Source organism: Pocillopora verrucosa, chromosome 6 (genome assembly GCF_036669915.1).
Source record: "Pocillopora verrucosa isolate sample1 chromosome 6, ASM3666991v2, whole genome shotgun sequence".
NCBI lineage: Eukaryota > Metazoa > Cnidaria > Anthozoa > Scleractinia > Pocilloporidae > Pocillopora > Pocillopora verrucosa.
Genome location: NC_089317.1, coordinates 19,973,471 through 19,994,907, shown reverse-complemented (window position 1 = coordinate 19,994,907; position 21,437 = coordinate 19,973,471). Strand labels below are relative to the sequence as shown.

Below are 21,437 nucleotides of genomic sequence, written 5' to 3'. Positions count from 1 at the left end.
ATTTTTTGATAAAGCGAAGGCCAAGAAATGTGTTAGTGTCTTGATATATGACAATTACCCCACAAAATATTTCCTTGTTGTTTAACTGATAAATTTTTGGACTTCCTGTGTTTGGAACACGGAAAAACTGTCACCGGATAACCTGGTACATAAATAGTACATTACTAACTTGCACGCGGACAAAATGATATTCCACATACAGATAATCGCATTTCTTTAGTGAGGTTCTGAGAAAAAAGTAACAGCTCAGAGTTTGGTAAGTTTTCTTGTATTCAAATTGTAATGTTTTGTTTTTGTATATGTGGATCAACCCCTTGTTGAGCGAATTGGGTTTAATTTTTTCTCGCTCAGTGTGAGATAGACAAGGCATTTTAGAACGAAAATGTATGCCGATAACGACAGCAATACTAAAGCAAACGTAAGCTTCTTTTCAAAAGCGCAATTTAGTGAACGACGCTTACAGTATTCGGCTTTTTTTTTCCTTCCAACTTGTTATATTATCGACTACTCTCAGAGAGGGAAGTAATCACTCGATTTGTCTTTCGACATCGCATACATTTAAGAGAGATAATAGTTTAAAAATTGGTTCACAATGCTTTAGAAAGTGCAAGAAAAAGAGATTTAAAAGTTTGAACCACGCCGGAAGACGAAAACATACCTTATTTGGTGCCTAACGAGAAAGTTTCACACCGGGGATCATTTTTCAGTTGGAATTAGGTTTTTAAGTTCGTTTCAGTGAAGGACACTCCATTGTATGTCAGACTTAAGTAACAGACGCTGCCAAAGCCATGCTGATCGATTGTCTATGTTTAATCATCTCGTAAGGTATGTACATTCCTATCTTTTCAAAACCGTTCATTGCTAGATTTCTACTGTCCTGTGATTTAACGCATTTTACAATACGAGACAAAACAAAATGTAGACACGGTCCTGAGTCTGCGGAAATAGTTACTCCGCCCTCTTCAAAGCCCTTTACTCGTTTACTTTGTGCACATTAAGTCACTCAAGTCACTGAGATAAAGAAAAAAGTTTACAGAAATGGGAAATGGTGAGAACTACACCCTACAAATATTTACTTTTTAGCGCCGGCACGAACTGCCGCAGCTGAAAGCAGGCGACGTTTGCGGTCAACGCACCTAATATTATGCGACAGTGAAAATCCGGCAAACGTTCGAGAAAAGTGGACACTAAGAAGCGCTGATCATGCGGTCATGAGTGAAGACGTCTTATGTTTAGCTGCTTTTGTTTAGCTGCTATCTGTAGTTTACTCCTAAGTTATCTAAATCACCATGTGGCTAAAGATAAGAACATTGATTAAACCTTGAGGCAAAAGATTTAGAAACATTGTTGATGATACGCCTCACGAGTTTTTCCTTTCTGGAAACAATTTCTTATTAAATACCAAGCAAGAGTAAGTCAACAGTGCATCACTGAATTTACCATGAATAAAAGGGTAAGTTTCTAAAGAAACTGTGGCGCTTCGTCGCTGGGAGAGTGTAACAAGGTAATTTAGTATTATCAACTGAGTCGATAACGTAAATTAGCCACCGTAAAGAGTTTCGAAGCTGACGTTTCGAGCATTAGCCCGTTGTCTGAGCGAATGGTCCTTTTCAGGTTTTCACAGGTCTTCAGGTCTTCTAGTGTCTATACCGTCATTCGCTCTGAAGAAGGCTAACGCTCGAAACGCTCGAAACGTCAGCTTTGAAACTCTTTACCATGGCAATTTACGTTATCAACTCAGTTGATCAAACTAAATTACACCATTGAATTTACCATGCTCTTTCTTATATGCTCGGTCGATCTAACTGCTAGCACAGGTCTTGCTATTGTCTGTACTTTCTCCGCTGCTGGAACCTTTCTCCCAGAAAACAATGTGAAACAAACATCCGGAAAGTGATGGATCTCAGTCAACCCTTACAACTCACAAAATACACCAGAACCGGCAATTTCTGTCGGGCAACGAAACGAAAATTTGTTACAAGATAATTTGGTTCTATCAGCTGAGTTTATGATATAAACAGGACACCGTAGAGAGTTTCTAAAGAAGATCTGTTACTTTGAAACTGTTGTTTGAAACACTATCTTCTCAAAATTCGGATGTGATAAAAGCTCATCTTAAAGACAATGCGGGGATGAAGACGAAGCTATGTTGATAAAAACAGCTCAGAGCGATCATTTCATATGAATAGAAAAAAGAGTTTATTTTTACAGGGAACGATTTCTACTGATTAACAAGGAGAAAACCGTAACAATGAAAATATTTTCAATTGTATTTTGATTTTGACGGTCGGGTTGGAAACAGACACAACAATAAGAAGTGACGTAATTTTGTTCCACACTCAAGACGACGTAAAGCCTTGATTGTCTTTTATAATAGCGTGTTAGTCATTCTTGTGTTAGGTAAAGTTTCTAGGTAATTTTTTTTATTTCAGTAATGATACAAAAATTGCTCAGATAAGAAAATCAAAGGTTATTTGAAAAAATATAGATTTATTATGTTTGTTACGAACCATTGTACAAGATTTTGGTGGACCATGAAATTTCGAGTTATTTCATTTGCGACAAGCAAAACTGTTCTTTAACTGTGACCTTTTCCGCGAAATTAGCCACTGGTGCAGTGATCGAGACATTGTCAGCTTAAACAGGAAGAAGTCATTATATGTAATCCTAAGGATTCTTGCATTACTAAGGTCCTTTAACTTGTCACGACCAATTCGAGAGAGACATTTCAGGATGTGGATGCCAGAAGTATTTGACTTTCGGTTTTCAAGGAAATCCGATCGAGCAGTTGTCTAGTTCTGCTTAAAATGTAACTGTCAAATTGTCCTTGAAATAAAATCTCAAATTGCAAAAAATTTCGAAAACATGTCCGGCTGTCGGATTCCATTTACATACAAAAACGTCTTAACTTCCTGTGTTCAAACGCGTGAATTAAGACAAAACATTTTTTACGGAAAGCTAAACATCCCCTTAAAAACCCTGTCAAGTGAGCTAACAACTGTGTTTTTGTCTTCCTGTTGAAATGGACTCTGTCAGTTTTAGTAAAATTTTTTGTAGTTGTAGGAAAATTGCCAATGTCGACGGAAGCGGTATCTTACAAAGTGAAAGTAACCACCTGTACCGCTGAAAAGTAATCAAAAGGACTGATGTAACTGAGATATGCCTCCAACAAATTATGAAAAGAAGGCTTACTTTGTAGGTTCAAGACAACACCTCCACTTCCGATAGTATAAAGGAAGAGAAAGTGATTTCAATAGGCCTACCGGCGGTGTTTATAAAACTGAGCGACGATTAGAATCGTTTACTCTGTTGTTGTTTTTTTTTGTCTAATCTTAAAGCCCGATATCATGAGTAAATGTACATTAACTCAGTGCTGCTCATTCATTGCACGTCAAGTGAGCATGTGATATTGTTAATTGTGATAGTTTCATTGAAAATACAAACCTAGGAATAGCAGGCACATTACTCGTGTACGGAAAAAAAATTACCTCTCTTACTGTATTTATAATTAACTAACTTAATTTGCTACTTTTGTTGTTTGCATAGTTGCGCTGAAGTGATGAACATATCTTATAGCTGTAAAGCGAGTGTGCCTGAGAGCAGTACGTTTAATATAAGATTAGCTTTTAACGGGGTAATTTAGTGTCATCAACTGAGTTGAAAACGTAAATTGGCTACCTTAAAGAGTTTAAAGGCCGACGTTTCGTGCGTTAGCCCTTCTCTGTTCTCTGCTCTCTGAACCTTTTATCTGAACATTTGTTTTTGTGAACAGTGTGAAAAGGGCCAAAAGCTGACAGTGGAAGGATATTTATCAGTTGTTAGGTCGGCAAAGCGCGCAAACATCAGAAACTGAAAGTTAACTGAAATGTTCTGAGATGCTCTTAATACAACTAAAAATAGCCTGGTTATGTTCATAGTATGCGGCGGCGGTGACTTACAAGCTATATTCGAGACACACTTCTTTAACAATTCCAACAAAGAGACCATGCACGAAAGTTTGAGTCATTATGGAGTTTATAAGTTTTCTGCACCTTACAGCAACAATAATTTGTTAAGTTGCCGTCAAGCAAGTGAATGAATGATCAACAGACGATCAATATGAACAGCCATCACAAAAATTTCAAATTTGCAGTGACGTCGATGCAGAACGGAGCAAATCTTCTTCTCTTTTTCAGCCTCCCTGTGCTTGTGTCTCTTTCTGCGGCCTGCGGTTTTTCTGAGTAATCAGTCTTTCTTGCAAGGAGGGCTTACGTTTCCGATCGACATGCAGTCTTCAGTTATGCATCCAAATTATTTCATCATTACAATAAGCTCTTCGTCTGGCTGCTCGGTAATTACACACTTGATCTCCGGTATTTCCTTTTCCTTTTCCTTTTGTTCAAGGTGCATCGGTGTCTAATATTTAATTTATTCTTGTCATGTACTCACAAATCATAGCCACTCAACAAACTTCTTGAACTTTTAAAATCTCGTCAACTTTCGCTCTACAATTTTAATGAATTTCTATATTTTTTCCCGGTTTCGTTTGGGAGAATTTTAATAAATGGAATATGGAAAGAACTGTTCGAGAGAGCTTGGAAGCAAGGTCATATGTATCCACGGCATCTATAAATGCGGTTACTGGGGTACACCAATATTAGACATGCCAATATTCATATAGATAAATTTAAAACATAATGTGCTTTTTATATGACTGATTTTTTTTCGATAACGCCTTTTTTTTATTTCGTTTTTCGGTAAAAGTTTACGGTCCACCCGTATCCAAAGAAAACGATCACTGAAAGCATAACGTTCAAGGACGTTCTTCACCGAAAAGAGAAGCTTTTGAAAACGACCTTTTTCCAAAAGGACGAAAATAAATGTCTACTGAAATTACGTAAATTAGCAGCCATCATAGACAAGGACTTAAAGTGGCTGTCTCTGGCTGATGTCAATACAACAAAAAACATTCTGCTTTGATACCTCCAGTCAATTTAGATTTTGCGATTGGATGCTATATCTATGCACTACCGCTGGTGAGACAATTGATATCAAATTAGACCATTCCTTACATGATCAATCGGTAGTCTGTGTCAGCCTATTAGTTAATACATGTAGACGGGCGAAAGCCGAATTTAGAGAAAGACTTGAGTAAACCGATCTTTTTTTGAAACGGAAAAGCTTCCGTTTCGAATCAAAACGGATATTTGTTGTAGATTGTTGTTCCATTAGAGTTGATATATAAGATATTGTATCTTTATGGTTCGTAGAGCACATTACGCAATTGTTCAGGCTAAAAGCACGAGCTTGCTACGGTAGGCGGATTATTCGACATGACTTTCTGCGGGAAAGGTTGCTAATTTTGCAGCAAGCCCAAAGATAGGTAAATTTCAGATCTACAGCAATTTAGCGCTTTGTTTACATTTTCATCAAACGTGCAATTACCTCAAATCGGAAATTAATACTTAACGTGTCCCGATGGCACTGTTTGCAGATACTTTGATTTGCTAATTACATGTGCACAACTGTGTTTTCTTTCAGTTTATCTGCAAGAACTGTGAACACAAGCGTGTCTCCTTCCTGAACGAAATGAATCCGTTTTCTCAATCCTGTCGTTGTAGCTGTGATGCGCATCTCCTTCATTATTGTAGTACGTCTCAGCAGAAGTCCAAACCCTTCAGCGCATGCCGTTATGCTTGTAGTGGTTTCAGCCACGCATCCGAGCACATGGCTAGTGGCAGGAAAAACATAACAGGAAGTCTTAATCGTGAGTAGTTTCACGTGCTGATTTCCTTATCATGCTAATGTTAGGTTCACTTAGAACTTACTGTGGTTTGTTGTAAACCTTGACTTCATAGGAATCGAAAATCTTACGATTTCGAGTTTACCCTCTAGTAACAAAACCGTTGGCAGGTTCTAAGGTAATTTTCTTGCGAGAACTTGACTTGGGAATTGTGAGAACCAGCCGTGAAGAAGAAAACAACTTTAACGTTTGACGTCATACCGACTCATTATTTATGCTCTCAACTGAGCGCGTTTTATACGACAAATGACTTCAATCAAGTTTTCGATTAAATGTCGTCAAACAACCATTATAACTGCGACATAATGTTGGAGACAGTAACTTATTTGACAAATTGAATGTTTCATGACAGTACATGACGCAAACTGCTCATTTCTGTGAAAATATAAAAAAAAACCTAATGGAAGTAACCAAGATCCTTTACAGGACAGGATAAAACTATACATAGTAACAATTAACAAACCAACCTAAAACAGACAGTTTGTGGCACTGCTTCGAGATATTTCTCTTCGGACTGTGGTAAGTTGCAAAAACGCAGCGGCTCGGGCTTAAATGACTCTGAGTGGGGTCAAAAACATCATTATATATCCTCGAACTGAAATTGTATTGTGTCATGATTTTTGTAACTTAGAAGGCATAATTTCACCATGTTACGTAAGAGGTGAGGAAGTGCATTCGAAAATACAAGCCGTACAAAGAAGTTCAGTAACTGTGAAGGTACTTCTTGCCATTGAAACACCATTTATCTTTGAACAGAATTGTTCTTACTACATGTCACCTCTTCAACTCGAACCCTCACGGAATGTTAGAAAATATATTCAGAAAGAACGATTAAGAGGGTCGCAATGGGGTGATGGCTTTCATTCATGGCTAACGGTTAAAATGTTTGCCATCTTACGGCTTACGATAAATAACATTCCATTGTTGAAATAAGAATTTTTTTTTTCAGTTACCTTTTCTTACGACTATGGGTTAAGGTTTGCCAATTTTTACGCTTAACGGCTAAATGTTTTAGCCGGTTTACGGCCATCGGTTTACCCCATCGAGACCCGCCAAAGCTCTCGGAAACAAACGTGCTCAAATCACGATCAGAGAGTGAACTCGCTTCAGGGCATAATGAAACGGGAAATTGAACTCGTTTTAGCGTAATAACTAATAAAGTCGAGGAATAATTTTTATTTTAATTTTGATAATTTTAGCGACAAGTTCTCAAATGAGATCAGCGATCCATCAAACTTCAGCTGACTCAGCTTTTTTTCTCCGACCACACTTGACCAAAGAAGAGTACGCATATTGGACAAGTCACTTTCGCCACTTTTTACATTCATGCGACAAGAGGACTGTTACCTATCAACAAAGGGAGCCTTCTTGCTGCGTCCGTCGGACTGTCAAAGAATTACCGTGCCGAAGTGAAAGAACTCCGCATCCATGCTGTGATCCTACGGTTCTTGGTGACAGAACTTGTGTTAGGCCGCAACAAAGTACAGTAGAAATTGTTTCGAAGCCTCAAAGGAATACAGTGGGAGCTGTCGGTGGGAAAAACACCGCCGACGCACGGGCATACAGTTATCCTCGTCCAAAGTACGCTGCTTCTGTCCTAGAAAACGGCAAACAACTTCAAACCATATCGAAAGAAAATGCATGTGACAAGAAGCAATCTCTCTTCAAACGCACTGTTCCTTCTCTCCGCTGTACGAAAGGTAACCATTCAGATGACGCTCCTGACCGTGGCAATCATGGCTTAAACCAGCAATTTAAGGCAGCAGAGTTACGGAGAAAGATAAGTGAACGGTATCTATGCGGAGACCAAAGCTATGAGGATAACCCATCAGCTCTGACTACATCGAAACGCGCTGAGAAATTCCAAACTAGATCTACTGAACCCTTTAATTCTACTGGTACGTATGCTATGTCTTCAGAACTGAATTCATCTTTGAAGAGAAAATCCAGCAATTTTTCAGAATATGACAACCTACATCAAGGAACACACAAGAAGCAACGAGTTGGCAAGGATGCAACCCACCAAGTACAAAAGACATCAAATAAAACCATAGATTTGAATGACACTTTAGAAAGCTTTCTGACAGATTCTCTGCCATTTCTCGGCAGTTTCGGCGAAGAAGTAAGCCTGAAGAAGAGTGAAGCTCTCGAAATATCTAGTCTTTCTGGGATGGCAGAAGAAACTGTTCATGGTGACCAGCGCATTGGAGAAAAATCCACTCCCATTAATTTTGACGGCAACCACCACCACAAAACTGGAGATGCTAAAGGTGAACTATCATCGACTATTTCCACCGATGATGTTCCAGTCAAATCACAAGTTTTACGCGCGGAGAAGGTGATTCCCAAAAAGTGCAAAAATGTCGACGCAGTCATCAAAACAACCAAGCCTGTGCAGCGAAAGTTACTGAAAGATAACAAATCCTCTCTTCATGGTAGTTATGCTCTGGATTACGATTGTTTACCCAAACTTGTCAGCGTACTCTCCTCACCCACAGCCAAAGTTGCATCGTCTTTAAAAGCATAGAACGTTTCCATCGTAAAAGAAACCTGGATCACGTCAGGATGAGAGGCATAGAGCCTAAACAAAAGAGAAAATTAGTCACAATTATTTCTTGATGAAACAAGCTTCTTGTTCTGACTCGAAGGAAAAAAAGGAAAAGTTTTAACCATGTATATAATTTTTGTCCAGTACTCACCATTGTTTTGTATGCGAGTATGTCCTATTTAGGTTGGAACAGAATTTTCGAAATTTCTAACACTTCGTGGCTGACTGGTCATATGATAAATTGCATATTGAATGAGCGTGGTCGGGCCGAACGGGAAAGTATTAATAGCGCTCTTGGTTATCACTGCGCTCGGTCCAAACGTAATGACCGTGAGCCAAATATTTTCCTATCCGGCCCTTTTGATCAGTCTATAAATAAAGTAATAACTTCCGAGCTACGTGATTTGCGCGCGCAAATAAAGGGTCCAGTTTCTAAAGACCGGATAAGGCTGTTCAACGGGTAAACCACTATCCAGCAGATAAGTGTTAACAAAACGTACTGCGGTATTCACCGGATAGAGATTCATCCGGTAAATAGCCTTATCCGTGCTTCGAACAACCGTGGCCAGAGCTAGAAGTAGTAGCTAACGAATCATATACATACATTAGCACAGCAAATATCCATTAGTTGAACAACCATTTATATAGTAATCTGGCTGTTACCTCAAACTAAGCTTTATCGTTACATGGTAATTAAATTCGTGTTGTTGCGTGAGAGTGTATTCTTCTCATTGTGCACGCTGGTGACGTGGGTGTACGCATTGAAGCGTAGCAGGGGGAGTTTCTCCGGATACCACGTTTTTTCAAATGCGGGCGTTGAATTTTTTGTAAAGCAATTGACCTGTACGTAAAATCTACGCCTACACCTCGGGGAAAGCTTACGTCTCTTTCCGGTACTCTCTGACCTGTCCGCGCGCATCGTATTTCGATGAACACACGCTTACAACTTTTGGAGATTTTTTCCCATTAAAATTTTGCCCCTTAGAAATTCGCTCCCACCTCGAAGAGTTCGTGCCGTCAAGTATAACAAGTTTGCACCTACTTTCAACAATTCGCTTCCAAATCTTTCATCCCATTTCCCTTTTACAAAACCTGTTCCTTTCCTGACGATACAATGATACTTACAGGCTTTAAATAAATGATTTTACACGCGATTCGTGCGTTTTGCTTTTGAATAATCAGGAACAACTGTCTCAAAATTTCGATGCATATATATATATACTGTTAATAATAAATCACACGATTTTCGTCGTCCAGTTTGGAATGAATTAGCACTCGTAATTTATTGCTCATGCACGTTTATTCCGAATCACACTTCAAATCAGTGCGATTACTTGTACTGATGATCACAGCATACAATACCAGGGGTGGACATTTTGTTTATTGGTACAGCATAGAGCAATGAGAAAACATAGGGATATGTTTTGAGGGATATAACCAAAAAATTTTCCCAAAATTTTAAAAACATGCCTCAACTGATTGTTGCTTAACTTATAAATACCCTACCAGTCGTCTTATGTAGTTAAGATGCGCGCGCTGGGTCCGTTTATTTTACGCTTTTTTCGTATGCAAGATTGTGTACGTCATGCGCGATAACGGTTTGTTTTAAGAGAGAAAGACATAAAGTAGATGGACAAGAAACACACATTAAGGTACGTTGTTAATTGTGGACTCTATTTTCAATGGGAATGTCATTTATCTCGATGAAGTGGCATTTCATTTTCATCACGTAAATCTGATGTGCTGTAAAATTCAGTAGTCTGAGAAATAAAGGGGAGCGCGTCTATAGGTCTCTATGTCTCATTCGAAGGGTTCAACCTCGCGGTCAAGATTATCCATGAAAATTTAACCCTCGGCGTGTCGTGGTCCTGAGTATTTAGAATTCTTCTGTACTGATATGGGTATCTTTTCCAATTTAGTATCAGAAACTAATGTTTTGCTCACCAGGAAAGAAATCAGGCTGGTATGAAGCCTGCTGCTTTCACTGCGTATGACTCTGAAAGGAAATGTTCCAGCGGCGCTTCTCAGCCGGAGTCTGTGACGAGTCAGATAGGCTTGCCAATAGCTAGCTTCAACTGCCTTCACAGAGCAACCACTGGTAAGTCATAACATATTCCTATATTTCCTCTGGTCAAGCCGATGTCTCAAAACGAACCCGCAGTGCATGTGTGGCTCTTCCTCACTTTCATAAAAATGTCAATACATTTTATTTACTTTTCTGTGTGCATCTTAATTTTAAAGTTATAAATATTGGTAAAACTTGAGCCTATGACATTTCAAATGCAGCACCAGTATTCTTTACTGCCTCCATTGTGGAAGTTTTATGTTTTTATTCCATATCTTTGTCATGGCAGACCTTCATCCTTTCGCTCCACTTCAGCCCTCTGCGGTGACATTTAATGCTGGGATTGCTTTCGACTATATCAACTTTCCAAGGATTGTATCAGTGTGTTGGCCGGAATGCAATACCCAAGCTGGTACGTCTGTGGTGGTAAGAGATGAGTTACAGATGAGAACGAATAAAACTGCATTCAACGATATTGAGGTGATAACGGGTGCATCTGTATTCAACTGTGACCCGACTCGTACTGAGCGTCTGGGACCTCCTACTGACACCACACACCCTGTGAAAAAAGGACATATGGGGGGAGCGAAGGAAAACACGCCTTCTACAGAGGAAACGACAACCTTAACTCTACTTCAAGATGAACGCCAAACACAGAAACAAAGAGAGCATTGTAGATCGACAGATCTTTATGTGTCCACGAAAGTAGAAGCCAACTTGAAATACAAAAAGAATTCAAGAGAAAAACCAATTGACTTTATCCAAGAAGGTTCACCTAATAGCCGTAGTAGAAGTCGCGAAGCGAGCCAACGGGATGTTTTGGACTGCGCTAAACCAAAATTACATATGAAGTTTTGCGCGCTTGATGATGATAAGCAGGGGATTTTCAAAGCGCAGAGCAGCTTTATCGGTGTGAGACGCGATGACAAAAAACTTTCACAATCAGGCGTTGGAAACGTGACTAACAAACAATTCGAAGGGAGTGTAAAGTTCCAATCATCGGGAACAAGCATAGGTCTCAAAGAAAGTACACGTCCACAAAAAGATAACATGGCAAGTTTTTCATGCGAGGTTTGGTTTTTGTTTTTAATTTTTTTTTGATGTGAGATGAGTTTAGCAGTCATTTAGATTGTGTTGGATGCCACGTGAACCTGACATAGCAGTTCATAGCCACTTAGGAATCCTTTGGTCCGTTTGTCCGTTACAATTTCTAAGATACCGGAAATATTCATATTTGGTGTTCCGGCAAATGAGAAAGAACAACATATTTCTTATGGAAGCGAGGCAAGTTACGACAGGAGCTTATTAATGGGCTCCTGGCTATGGTCATAATTCTAAACGCAACCAATATTTTGTATTTGTGTAAAAGATTTGTAAACGTCTAAAGCTTTAGCTTTTTTTTTTTTTTTTTTTAAGAAACCGTCTAAGTTTTTTTTTTATTTCCAGAATAGCTATGGTTCTATCGCCGTTCGTCCAGCTACTAAAGAAAAGAGACTTCAAAATCATTTGCAAAAGGACAATGCCCGAGAAAATGTGCGTGACTTGGTCAGAAGAATCCGGTTTATCAAAAGTCGACTTGATAGGGCGGAGTCCGACTTCAGGAAGAAACGAATGCTGAAAGCTATAGTTGGTTTACGGAAAAAAGTCAAATCTCTCATCGAAGGTATGAGGAATAACAAAGCTGAGCAAGGCAAAAGTCAACAGAAAACTGGCGCTAGTTGCCTTCATAAGAAAGTGGATAACAGCAAGGAAATTGCACAGGAGAACAACAAAAATATGAACGCAAGCTCAATTGTAATTAGCGCAACTGATGGTAAACTGGTAACTGATCAAGTTATCGTGAATATTGGTAAGCTTCTATCTTATTCGTTTTCATTTGTTCACATCTTTCAGCTGAACATCGTGATCTTTTGTTTTCTTTCTTTTTGATCTATTTGATATTGTGACCTATTCATTGAGAAACATTGAGGATTTATTAATTACAGATATTTTCAGCCCTTTAAAGAGATAAATATCATACTAAAATTTACCTCCCTCTTAGGCTACCTCTCTGTAACGGCCACTTTCTTCTGACCCCCAAGGTGGCTGTTCATACCAGTCTGGAACTAAAATCTCTTTTAACTGATGATCTTAAAGCGTTTTAAGGGTTACTTTTAATTATCTGCCCCAGAATGTAATGCTATTTTTGCAACGTAACCTAGCAAGCAACCTACTGCAGAGAATGATTTATATATTCTCTGAGCGCCAAAACAAGAGCCAAAATAACAACAACGAATTACATATAATTCGTGTTAAAGACGATCTTGAAAACCCAAGGAAGGTAATTAAAAATTTTTTCTCCTTAGACGGGGATACCAAGGAACACTGCAATTACAAACAAAATAGCGGAGAGCTCACCAATGCAACCAAAATTGAGGACGAGTACAGACCTAAAACATCCTACAATTATGACATCCAGATGAAAAATGACTATCGTCGAAAGGGTCGTGGAAGCTTGACTTTGATAAAATCGAATGTAGGAAATGAGTCATTTCTACGACTTCCATTCGAAGTTGGATTAGATCTTTCATCTCCTTGCAAGAAAAGGTCTGCCTCCTTGTCTGACGCTGATCAAGCAGAGAACGGCGGGGCAAAGATGAAAGTTCTGTCATTATCAGGCCAGAAATTAGTGGCTAGGATCAATACCAACACTGAAGAAGTAACATGTAATGTTCGAAGTGTCACGCAATCTGGAGTCGAAGAAAATAATGTGACACCAACTGACGATTGTGCCATATTAGCCAGGAGAGAATTTGTTTTATGTTACCCTGATTTCACGCAATGCAAACATTGCAAAGATGAAGGTTACGCAAGCGTCAAAATGGAACCATCAGATCCGCCTTTGGATTACGCAGTGCATAATCAGGCAAATGACGCAAAAGAGGAAAGTCAAGGAGATGAAGGACCTGGCAAAGGTAATTTTGGGGAAGGTATTGACCCTTTTTATATGTGGGGGGCCTTCCAGTTGCAATTATTTGAGTAAATACAAATATAAGTCTTTTTGGCCCTTTACTATATGTTGGTCTCCAAATTCTCATGTATACCATCAAGGGTAATGAGGCTTATTTACTTGCAAATTAAAAAAAAGGAATGAGCTTTGTTTTAAGAGGTCTATGTTGCCTGATTTGCGGCAATATTTCCAGTGAATTCTGTCACAATACTGAGTGCTTTCATCTTGAGATGCGGCCTCGAAGTCCGCGTTACAAAACGGCTCAGTATGATTAGCCAAAGGACCCGTTGAATGTAATTGTCAGTTTACTTTTTCCTAACAGGTTGTCAAGTGTCATTGGAAAACAGAAAAGAAAAACAATTCACTACCGAGAGCACTCATGAATACCATGAAACGGGCGAAAAGAAACCTGAATACTCACAAGTGTCAGAATGTAAATTTTGTGCAGGGATTAACTACCCGCAACTCGACCAAAGAGAGGAAAAGGACGATGCAAAACCACAAGAAAATCAAGGGTTCTCGCTCGAAAGAATTTTACAAGACGAAGAAAAGCAAGGGTTTACAAGTCCCAGAATCTATAATCCAAGTGGAAGACAAGAAGACATCGACTTGATACAAAGTTTGCAAATCCGCGAGGCGCGAATTCGAAATCTGGCGCGAAAGAGAGAAAGGCTTTTAAATCTGGCGGAGATCAAATTCAGATAAAGAATCCTATATCCGCATCTGTGTTACCTTACTTTTTCCAAAGAGTAACCATAATACATTACGTTTTACCAATAAATACTACTTTAATATTCACATTTTCCAATCACTATAGCAGGGTTTCAATGTTCAATTCGCAACTGCACGTGTGACCACATTTTAAATTATGTTCTATGTACTTTCCATACAATTTTATTGTAAAGAAGTTTAAAAATAAGACAGAAACAAAGATTTACTCATCTATCTTTGTAATATGTTAAATCATAGACTTAGATCGTTTAAAATGTCAGAATAAAAAACAGTTACAAACATTGTACCACAGTTCGAAGTTATTCTCTTCTCAGCTAAAACTTTTTCAGCATGATTAAGTTACTCTATTTACTTCGAGCGCGTTATGTTTGTTTTTAGGCATGAAAAGTCTGTAAGGGCCTTGAAAATTTAATTTTACAATTAACCTTAACGTTTGAACTCTTAAGTTTTAAATATATACCCTTTCAAGAGATTTTTGTCCAAAAAAGTTGATCTCTCAGTCATCTTCAATGACAATAACGTGAGCCGTACCGGGAACGTGAGACAAGTTTCTCTCCACCTTTGACTCAGGGCGGCATGAATGTTTTTTCTTCGATTTGCCCCTTTCTTTCACTGTTTGTCTGCTAGTGGTTGGACTTTCTTTCTCTAGTTGTTCTCGAAGTGTGAGTTCATTTTGAGAATTTTTTTGAATGGGATCCTCAGTTTTCTCGAAATTATCTCCGTTGCAATTGTAGGGCTTGGACATTCCCATAGGACTTTTTGGTACTGCTCCATTACTGACGCAAGTCTTCTGATAGTTGCCACGTAGTTCCATTCCTTCCCAGACGTTGTCGCCTGCTGTATTTCTCTCGGCGTCCAATGGTGTAGCAACTTCCCATGAATCAGCGACGTCTGTGATACCTCGATTTAGTGCATCCTCAAGGTATCTTTGCTGAAAACTGATGTGGGCACGCCTAGGTTGCCATTCAAGTGGCTGTTGGGTCTTTCGAGTGGCTCCCTCCGATACTGTGTGAACTAAAACATTTTTCTCACCAGCAGCACTGGTATTGTAACATGGACACTCCCTGCTTTGTAGGAAGTCGGTTGAAGCAGCAACGCAAGACTGAAAGAGTCCATTTTCACCTTGTCTTATTTGATTTGAATGCATCCGTAATGCCTCATTTCGTCCATTCAGGAGTTGCTGTATGGTCTTCGAATTATAACATTCCTGCCTGAGTGAATGACAGGTGTCGGCTAAAACGGCACGCTGCTGGATAATGGTGTCTGGGCTTGGTCTTTTCCTAAAAAACTTGGCATTGTGATCCGGCACTTCATTAGGAATTCTCAAAAGAACTGGTACTGGTTCGGAAGGAGTTGAAGCTTGTGTGACTCTGGAACTTTCCACAGCTCTATTTCCAGCCGGGGGTGCTGCACTAGTGCTGCATTTTCCATGGCTGTCTCCTAACAAAAGTTTACTAAGCTGTCGAAATTGCCTATTACGTGGCGGCTTCTCGTAGATGTACATGCGACCGGAAGCACCAGTTTTGGCGACGTTGATCACGTCGTTTGCGCTTGTCTTGCTCAGGCTGAAAATCTGTTTTGTATCTTCAGATGGCTTGTTCACGGAGCCAGATGTTGACAAGGCATGCTCGTTTGAGTCATATCGGTGAGCGATAAAATTTATCGAATCGTTTCGGTGCAATGTCCCACGCTCACAAGGTGGCATAGTGTTTCCACGAGCGAACCTTTCGTTAGTGGCTTCTTTCGCAGGTTGATTCTCAAGGAAATTTTGCTGCCCAATGCCAACTGCATGAATTTTCCTGGCTGAGCTCTCCACTTCAGTATTTAAGTATTGCTGTTGATGGTAAAGTGTATCAAATTCTTGATATCTATCCAAATTGTTTGGATTTACGATGCTTTGTAGGTTTCTTTCTCTTCCAGACAAAGTGGAGGCACATCTGGGAGTGGAGTGTGTGGTACTGAAAACATAAATACCTCGATCGTTTGCTAGTGTATCGGTAGATTCCTGTGGAAGACTGTGCTTTCCAACGAACACAGTGTCCTTGTGATTAGATATCTCTTTCCTTATGCCATTTAGCACTTGCTTTAGTAGTAGCCTTTTATTTTGCAAAGACATCGTCGAGGGATGACAATGGCTTTTCATCTGACCACCATTCCGGACCAGTGCACCTCTGGATAAAATTTCACCATTTTCATTCAGCGATTTTGCTCTTTCCTGCATGTTCTCTTCTCTCATTACTCTGTAAATCGTGTCTGAATCCAGCTGGCGACTGGAAATAGAAGAAACTGTATCTGTCGCGTCTCCGTGATAGAGGCTATCCTGTAGCGCTGCTACAGAAAGAGAGGTCTTAGCAGGATGCTGTAGGGTCGCAGGTTGATCCGTCTGCTGCTCATGTCTGATAGCTCCTCTGTCATTAATCTGTAACTTAAGTCTTTCAGCTTCTGGAAGTTTAGCAAGAATGGCTCTCTTCCCTTTATGGTTGGTATGAATCAAGTATGACCTTCCTTCGTAGTCAAAATGTTCCACCGCAAACACTTTATCTTTCACAACGAGAAACAAATCACTCCTACCATTTGGTTTTTTAAAATTGAACAAGAGGTCGTACGGCTTCTTGGAAGGTGAACTTGAACGACAGTGACGTTTATGCGGCGGGCTGCTGGCAGCCATTCGATGGATGTCAACAGCTTCTTGCTTATTGACAGATTTGATATTTGTGGGAGACTCACGGGGATTCAGCTTCTTATTTGAATACATCAATGTCGAGCTGACAAGAGAGGGTGCCGAGGATGTTTCTGTATTTTTCGCAATCTCTCTTTTTCTTGAATAGTGACGAGTTTGTGCGAGCAGAGAAGCATTACGATTTTCCTGTGAGCTGGATAAAAGACTTTTAGCGGTAGGTATTTCAGCGACTGACTTGGAAGTTTTTCGTGGCAACGTCGCCTTTTCACGTCGACTTGAGTGATTTGCATCCATCAAAGGACTTGTGGAAACATCTGAAGAGATGCTTGTAGTAAGAACAAGAGGAATTATGGGTAATGCTCTTAGCCTGTCCTGCGTATGACATTTGGAGTCTCTACGAACCATGGAGTCATCAGATGATAGGCTTTGATTAGATCGTGGCAGGGGAAATGCTTTGGGTGAAACAGGACTCACTATGTCACCCTCCGTCTCGCTGTCGTAATTTAGAGTTCCAAAGTTCCAGTCGTCTGCAGTTTCCTTTTTTAAAAGTTCATTGGTCAGCGGTGAACCATAATCATGGTCAAAATGGGTATTTTCTCCTTTCTGGGGTGAAAACGCCGATGATGTTTGAATTGAGTGTACCCCGACAAGTTTAGGAAAGAATTCATGATCAATTGCAACACCTTTATTTGTGCTGGAGCTGCGACAATTCAGTGTTCTAAAAACTGGAAGAGCTGCTTTAACTTGGCCATTGGCTGAAGATGGTAAAGCATCCAGATTTTCCTGGGCTGCGTTCACAGCTACTCGAGACGAACTTTCAAAGACATTCTCTTGTCGCTTTAAATCCATAATACCAACGGAACGTAATGTCGCATTGGAGGCTCCACAGGCAAATGTTTTCTTTCTCCGAAACGACGCGGATGGCACAGAGTTATTCCTTTCGAGCGAACAAGCCACTTCACTGACAATCTGCTGCAAACTCGCTTTATTTGAGGGTGAAATACTACCACCATTTTCCAAGGACGCTAAATCTTCCTCAGTCTGTTTGAAACGTTTCAAATGATACGGAGCCATATCGTGTTCGCTGTCAGTCAAAGACCTTTTGACAGGTGGATCAAATGAACTGGATAAATTGTGAAAAATTTCTTTTATAGGGGAATTTTCTTTTTTCAAGGCGCACATGAGGAAAGGCCCTTCGTTTGTCCGCTTAGGACTTGGAAACGGATGTTTCTCTTCCTTTGGGAGTGGTTGCATTTCCATGCGCCAGAGTCAATGGTTTCATTCAAAAGCCTATCTTTCTCACGGAAGTTTGAAAGAGTTAGGCATCAAACCTACAAAAAATACAAAATAATGTTTAAAAAAAAAAGACAACAACAACATGCAAACCCCTTGCACTGCCAAGATTTAAGGGCGACTTCTCCCAAAATGTAATCATCACTTCCTTGTTGACCAATTCCTAGAATCTGGTGTGGCATCGAGGTTACAATTGCCCATGCAGTTAAAAAATTTTGTTAACCTCTCTTATTGACAGTGTCGTATGACCGTAAGAAGATTCTCCTCATTAATCATTTTAATTTGAGCAAGTGGAAGGGTTAAGTGACCAGGAGCATTGCTACAAGTTTGACTTCAGAGGAGAGGCAAAAGTCGCTGTTAGACAGAATTTCCACGACTCAGCCGGGAATGAAACATAGAGTCTGTTCGCGAGCATAAATATGTTTTGGGCCCGACTCAATGTCATTTTAGCCTAAGCCGCTAGGCGAGGATTAACATGATTCTGAGAAGGGTCTAAAACATACTTATCCCCCCAAACATAAACTGTATGAATAATACACTATTATTATCAGTTTGGAGGGCATTGAGAGAATTACGACTGAAAAAAAGGACAACATGCGTACAAACAGTCTGAACACCCATGCAAGCGTGCGTGCGGGCTAGAATACATTTTAGCCCGCCAAAATCTCTATTTTAGCCCGCAAAATGCGCCACAATGCCCGACAAAGTGACAATAATAGAGAATTTGGAACCATTTAAAAATCAAAATAAACCAAGCTCTGTGATTTTCATTGAACCAAAACTAATGGAAAAATTCTTGTGTTTTCCAACAAGTTGATTTGTAATTTGTTTTTGTTAATAAGCGCCCCTATTGAGTAAGCTTCCTCATTCCAATAAACGCCTCTATTCTGTTTCAGTAATAGCACTTTTAGAGTACATGTACAGTGAGATCAACCGTGTTCCATCTTCCTTTCATTGCTTACTTAAAGCTTCACGACAAAAAGTGGTCTTCGTCTCAGTTTCCCAACTATCCACAGTTCATTCAAGCGAAAGATCTCGTCTTAAAATTTTGCGACGATAACTTGTGCCAATCGTTATAGCAAGGAAGGATCTAGGGACAACAAGTCTGTTTTTCTGTCTTTTTGATCCTCAGCCAACTAACCATTAAAGCCTTGTTTCACATTCTGCTGTTCCTCAAAAACGAAATAAGCGCCCTGTTTCGAACAGGGGCCCTCCCTTGAGGTTCCAAAAGTAAATAAGCACCCCGGGCGCTTAATCAAATCATTACAACGGTAATTACAAGTCCAGAGTCTGGTTCAATAAACAAAGACTTTCTCATTCTAGTCGACTCAAGTTCAAATTAATAAACTGATCAGTAAAAATTGCTTTTAAACCTGGCCTCGTGTTGAACGAGTTGGCTATCAGGTCTTGGTAGTATAGCGATTTTTAAGGTTCGTTATGAAGCTGATAGTGTCCTTCCTACGTTACTTCATGCGGATGTGCATTGGAAGGTATACCGCTGTATTAACATTTCCGGTAATCTTGAAGCATTTCATTATTCAAACTTTCTGGGGCGGAGAGGATTACGTGACAACTCAAACCTCATGTTCTGGAGGCTAAAAGCTTTTCCTTCACTGATTTCCCAAGAAACTACTAGCCAAAAAGAATTTTAACGAACGATTTCTTGTATAAAATCTGGAATGCAGGATTCCCCTTCCTAGAAAGGTCACTAAATCAATTGTTTAGCCTATGAACACGCGATAAGAAATGAAGCAAGCGAAAAAGTTCAGGCATTGGCCATCGATGGACAGTTTGATTCATTGTTTCCTTTGCTCAGAATCGCCGATAGTGAATGGAAAGCGGATGAGCATCGCGCTTCGACTGCACGACTTCCCATTATCTCAAAGCTTGTAAAAGCTGACGCAAGTATCGAAAGTAGCGTGTAAGAAAACACGCGTGCTAATATCGCGAAGTAACGATTGCGACCCTTTTTCTCGCTTGCGCTTTCGCGTCGTCAGTGAATTAAAAACCGTCACATTCCTCCTGAGTGAAACTACCTTTACTCTTCCCAATACTGTCTATACGTCGTAAAAATAATTATTGGGTACCGCTTTAGCCGGAGACACCAAACGCGCTATTTTACACTCACCTCGTTCCTCACTGCCATTTTCTTTGTTAGAATATAAAAACCGTTCCAGGAAACTGATTTATTACGTATTTTGCCGGCTGCGTCTTCCGTTCGCACTGAATCAGTTTAATTGCTCTTGTTTTCAACCAGTAGTCGACGTGAATATCACATCCTGGTACCAGCTGAAACGAACATTATATTTGTCTTCTTTGATTTAAAAAAAACACGGATACGAAGCCAGCTGTTTACTTCGGTCAAGTTTTTTTTCAAACGTTTGTGTATTGCCGAGGTCATGGCTTATTTCTGCGATTTATGGACAGTAATGAGATTTGCGAAATCGTTGCGCCCTCGAATTAATCTTAATCTTTTTTAAAACAATCTATGATCCAAGCAATATTATGGTTGACACTTGGCACGAGAATATACATTCGTTGATTCTACTATCGACTTGTATTTCCTGAGAACGTGCTACTTACATGATCTGTCACAAGGGCCACCTACAATGCAAGATTTCTGGGGATACAATTTCCTTAAGAGACCTTGCTTATCTTGGTACGCTTAGCCTAGCCTCATTATAATGCTTTTCGGTTTAAAAAATCTGCCAATTCAGTAGCAATGGATAGAAACAAATCATGTAACAAAAACAACAAAAAAAGGAATATTGTTTCGTCTGACTATATGGCTTTATTTCAATTTTTTAATTTTAATATTTAAACCACGTGTAGTTTGCACGTAGTTTGGCAGGTAAAGTTAGTGAGAAAGTACAAGCGATAAATTTTCGTGGAGGGAATTACTTCTTTTTTTCTGCAATTCGCAGAAATCAAAGATTCCCCGAAACATCAACGCGGATGTCATATGCGATAAAAAGAAATGCATAATATCTTAAAAACAATCATTTTTATCTCGTATTCATTCGAATATATCATATTAAAATAGCAATGTTCACCCTAAGTAACCACAAGGTTTTTCTTTTCTGCCTTCCGCTCAAGTCATGATCATGGAAAGAGGCTCGAACCAAATTTGGGAAACCGAGAGAGAAACCATAAATGCTCATGGAAAGCCTCATGTATCCGAGGTGAAATTTGTCTCGAAGACCTAATAACCTCGTGCACTGATTTTTAGCTTCACTGATAGTGATCGACAACGAAATTAGTGGCAAAACAAAACTGAAATAAAACTTTCGTTTAGCTTTCTGCAACATACTCATAATGATATTTACTGTATATAAAACGTAAGCTCGT

The 21,437-nt window shown here is 39.6% G+C and overlaps 3 protein-coding genes and 1 long non-coding RNA gene across 9 annotated transcripts; 2 read left to right on the top strand and 2 right to left on the bottom strand.

Moving 5' to 3' along the window:
• The first annotated feature begins 159 nt into the window (after positions 1–159).
• Positions 160–9,045, top strand: LOC131793517 (uncharacterized). Of its 6 annotated transcripts, none has more exons than XM_059110946.2 (3): positions 160–256; positions 5,521–5,746; positions 6,982–9,045. In XM_059110946.2, the coding sequence occupies exons 2-3, from the start codon at positions 5,569–5,571 to the stop codon at positions 8,307–8,309; spliced, it is 1,506 nt and encodes a 501-aa protein (XP_058966929.2). In that variant the 5' UTR covers positions 160–256; positions 5,521–5,568; the 3' UTR covers positions 8,310–9,045. The 6 variants fall into 6 exon arrangements, with proteins under 6 accessions (XP_058966929.2, XP_058966943.2, XP_058966919.2 ...); XM_059110936.2 differs by lacking the exon at positions 160–256 and adding an exon at positions 295–825; XM_059110941.2 differs by lacking the exon at positions 160–256 and adding an exon at positions 4,675–5,362.
• On the bottom strand, positions 5,574–8,615 carry LOC136281706 (uncharacterized). Its single transcript, XR_010717911.1, has 3 exons — positions 8,482–8,615; positions 6,250–8,363; positions 5,574–5,710 (listed from the first exon to the last, which is right to left on the bottom strand). It is a non-coding gene; the product is annotated as an uncharacterized lncRNA (long non-coding RNA).
• A 1,250-nt stretch (positions 9,046–10,295) lies between the features above and the next one.
• On the top strand, positions 10,296–14,089 carry LOC131792488 (uncharacterized). The gene is made up of 5 exons (XM_059109862.2): positions 10,296–10,428; positions 10,685–11,448; positions 11,842–12,244; positions 12,741–13,349; positions 13,707–14,089. The coding sequence occupies exons 1-5, from the start codon at positions 10,296–10,298 to the stop codon at positions 14,087–14,089; spliced, it is 2,292 nt and encodes a 763-aa protein (XP_058965845.2).
• Positions 14,090–14,197: 108 nt separating this feature from the next.
• On the bottom strand, positions 14,198–20,343 carry LOC131793600 (uncharacterized). The gene is made up of 2 exons (XM_066168608.1): positions 20,218–20,343; positions 14,198–18,127 (listed from the first exon to the last, which is right to left on the bottom strand). Exon 2 carries the CDS (start codon positions 18,054–18,056, stop codon positions 14,613–14,615), a length of 3,444 nt encoding a protein of 1,147 aa, XP_066024705.1. The 5' UTR covers positions 18,057–18,127; positions 20,218–20,343; the 3' UTR covers positions 14,198–14,612.
• Positions 20,344–21,437: the final 1,094 nt, after the last annotated feature.

Coding starts and splice junctions, on each gene's coding strand:
- LOC131793517 (XM_059110946.2), top strand. CDS start 5,569: ATGAATCCGTTTTCTCAATCCTGTCGTTGTAGCTGTGATGCGCATCTC. Junction 5,747..6,981: donor CATAACAGGAAGTCTTAATC/GTGAGTAGTTTC, acceptor TGATAATTTTAG/CGACAAGTTCTCAAATGAGA.
- LOC131792488 (XM_059109862.2), top strand. CDS start 10,296: ATGAAGCCTGCTGCTTTCACTGCGTATGACTCTGAAAGGAAATGTTCC. Junction 10,429..10,684: donor CCTTCACAGAGCAACCACTG/GTAAGTCATAAC, acceptor TTGTCATGGCAG/ACCTTCATCCTTTCGCTCCA. Junction 13,350..13,706: donor AGATGAAGGACCTGGCAAAG/GTAATTTTGGGG, acceptor TTTTCCTAACAG/GTTGTCAAGTGTCATTGGAA.
- LOC131793600 (XM_066168608.1), bottom strand. CDS start 18,056: ATGGAAATGCAACCACTCCCAAAGGAAGAGAAACATCCGTTTCCAAGT.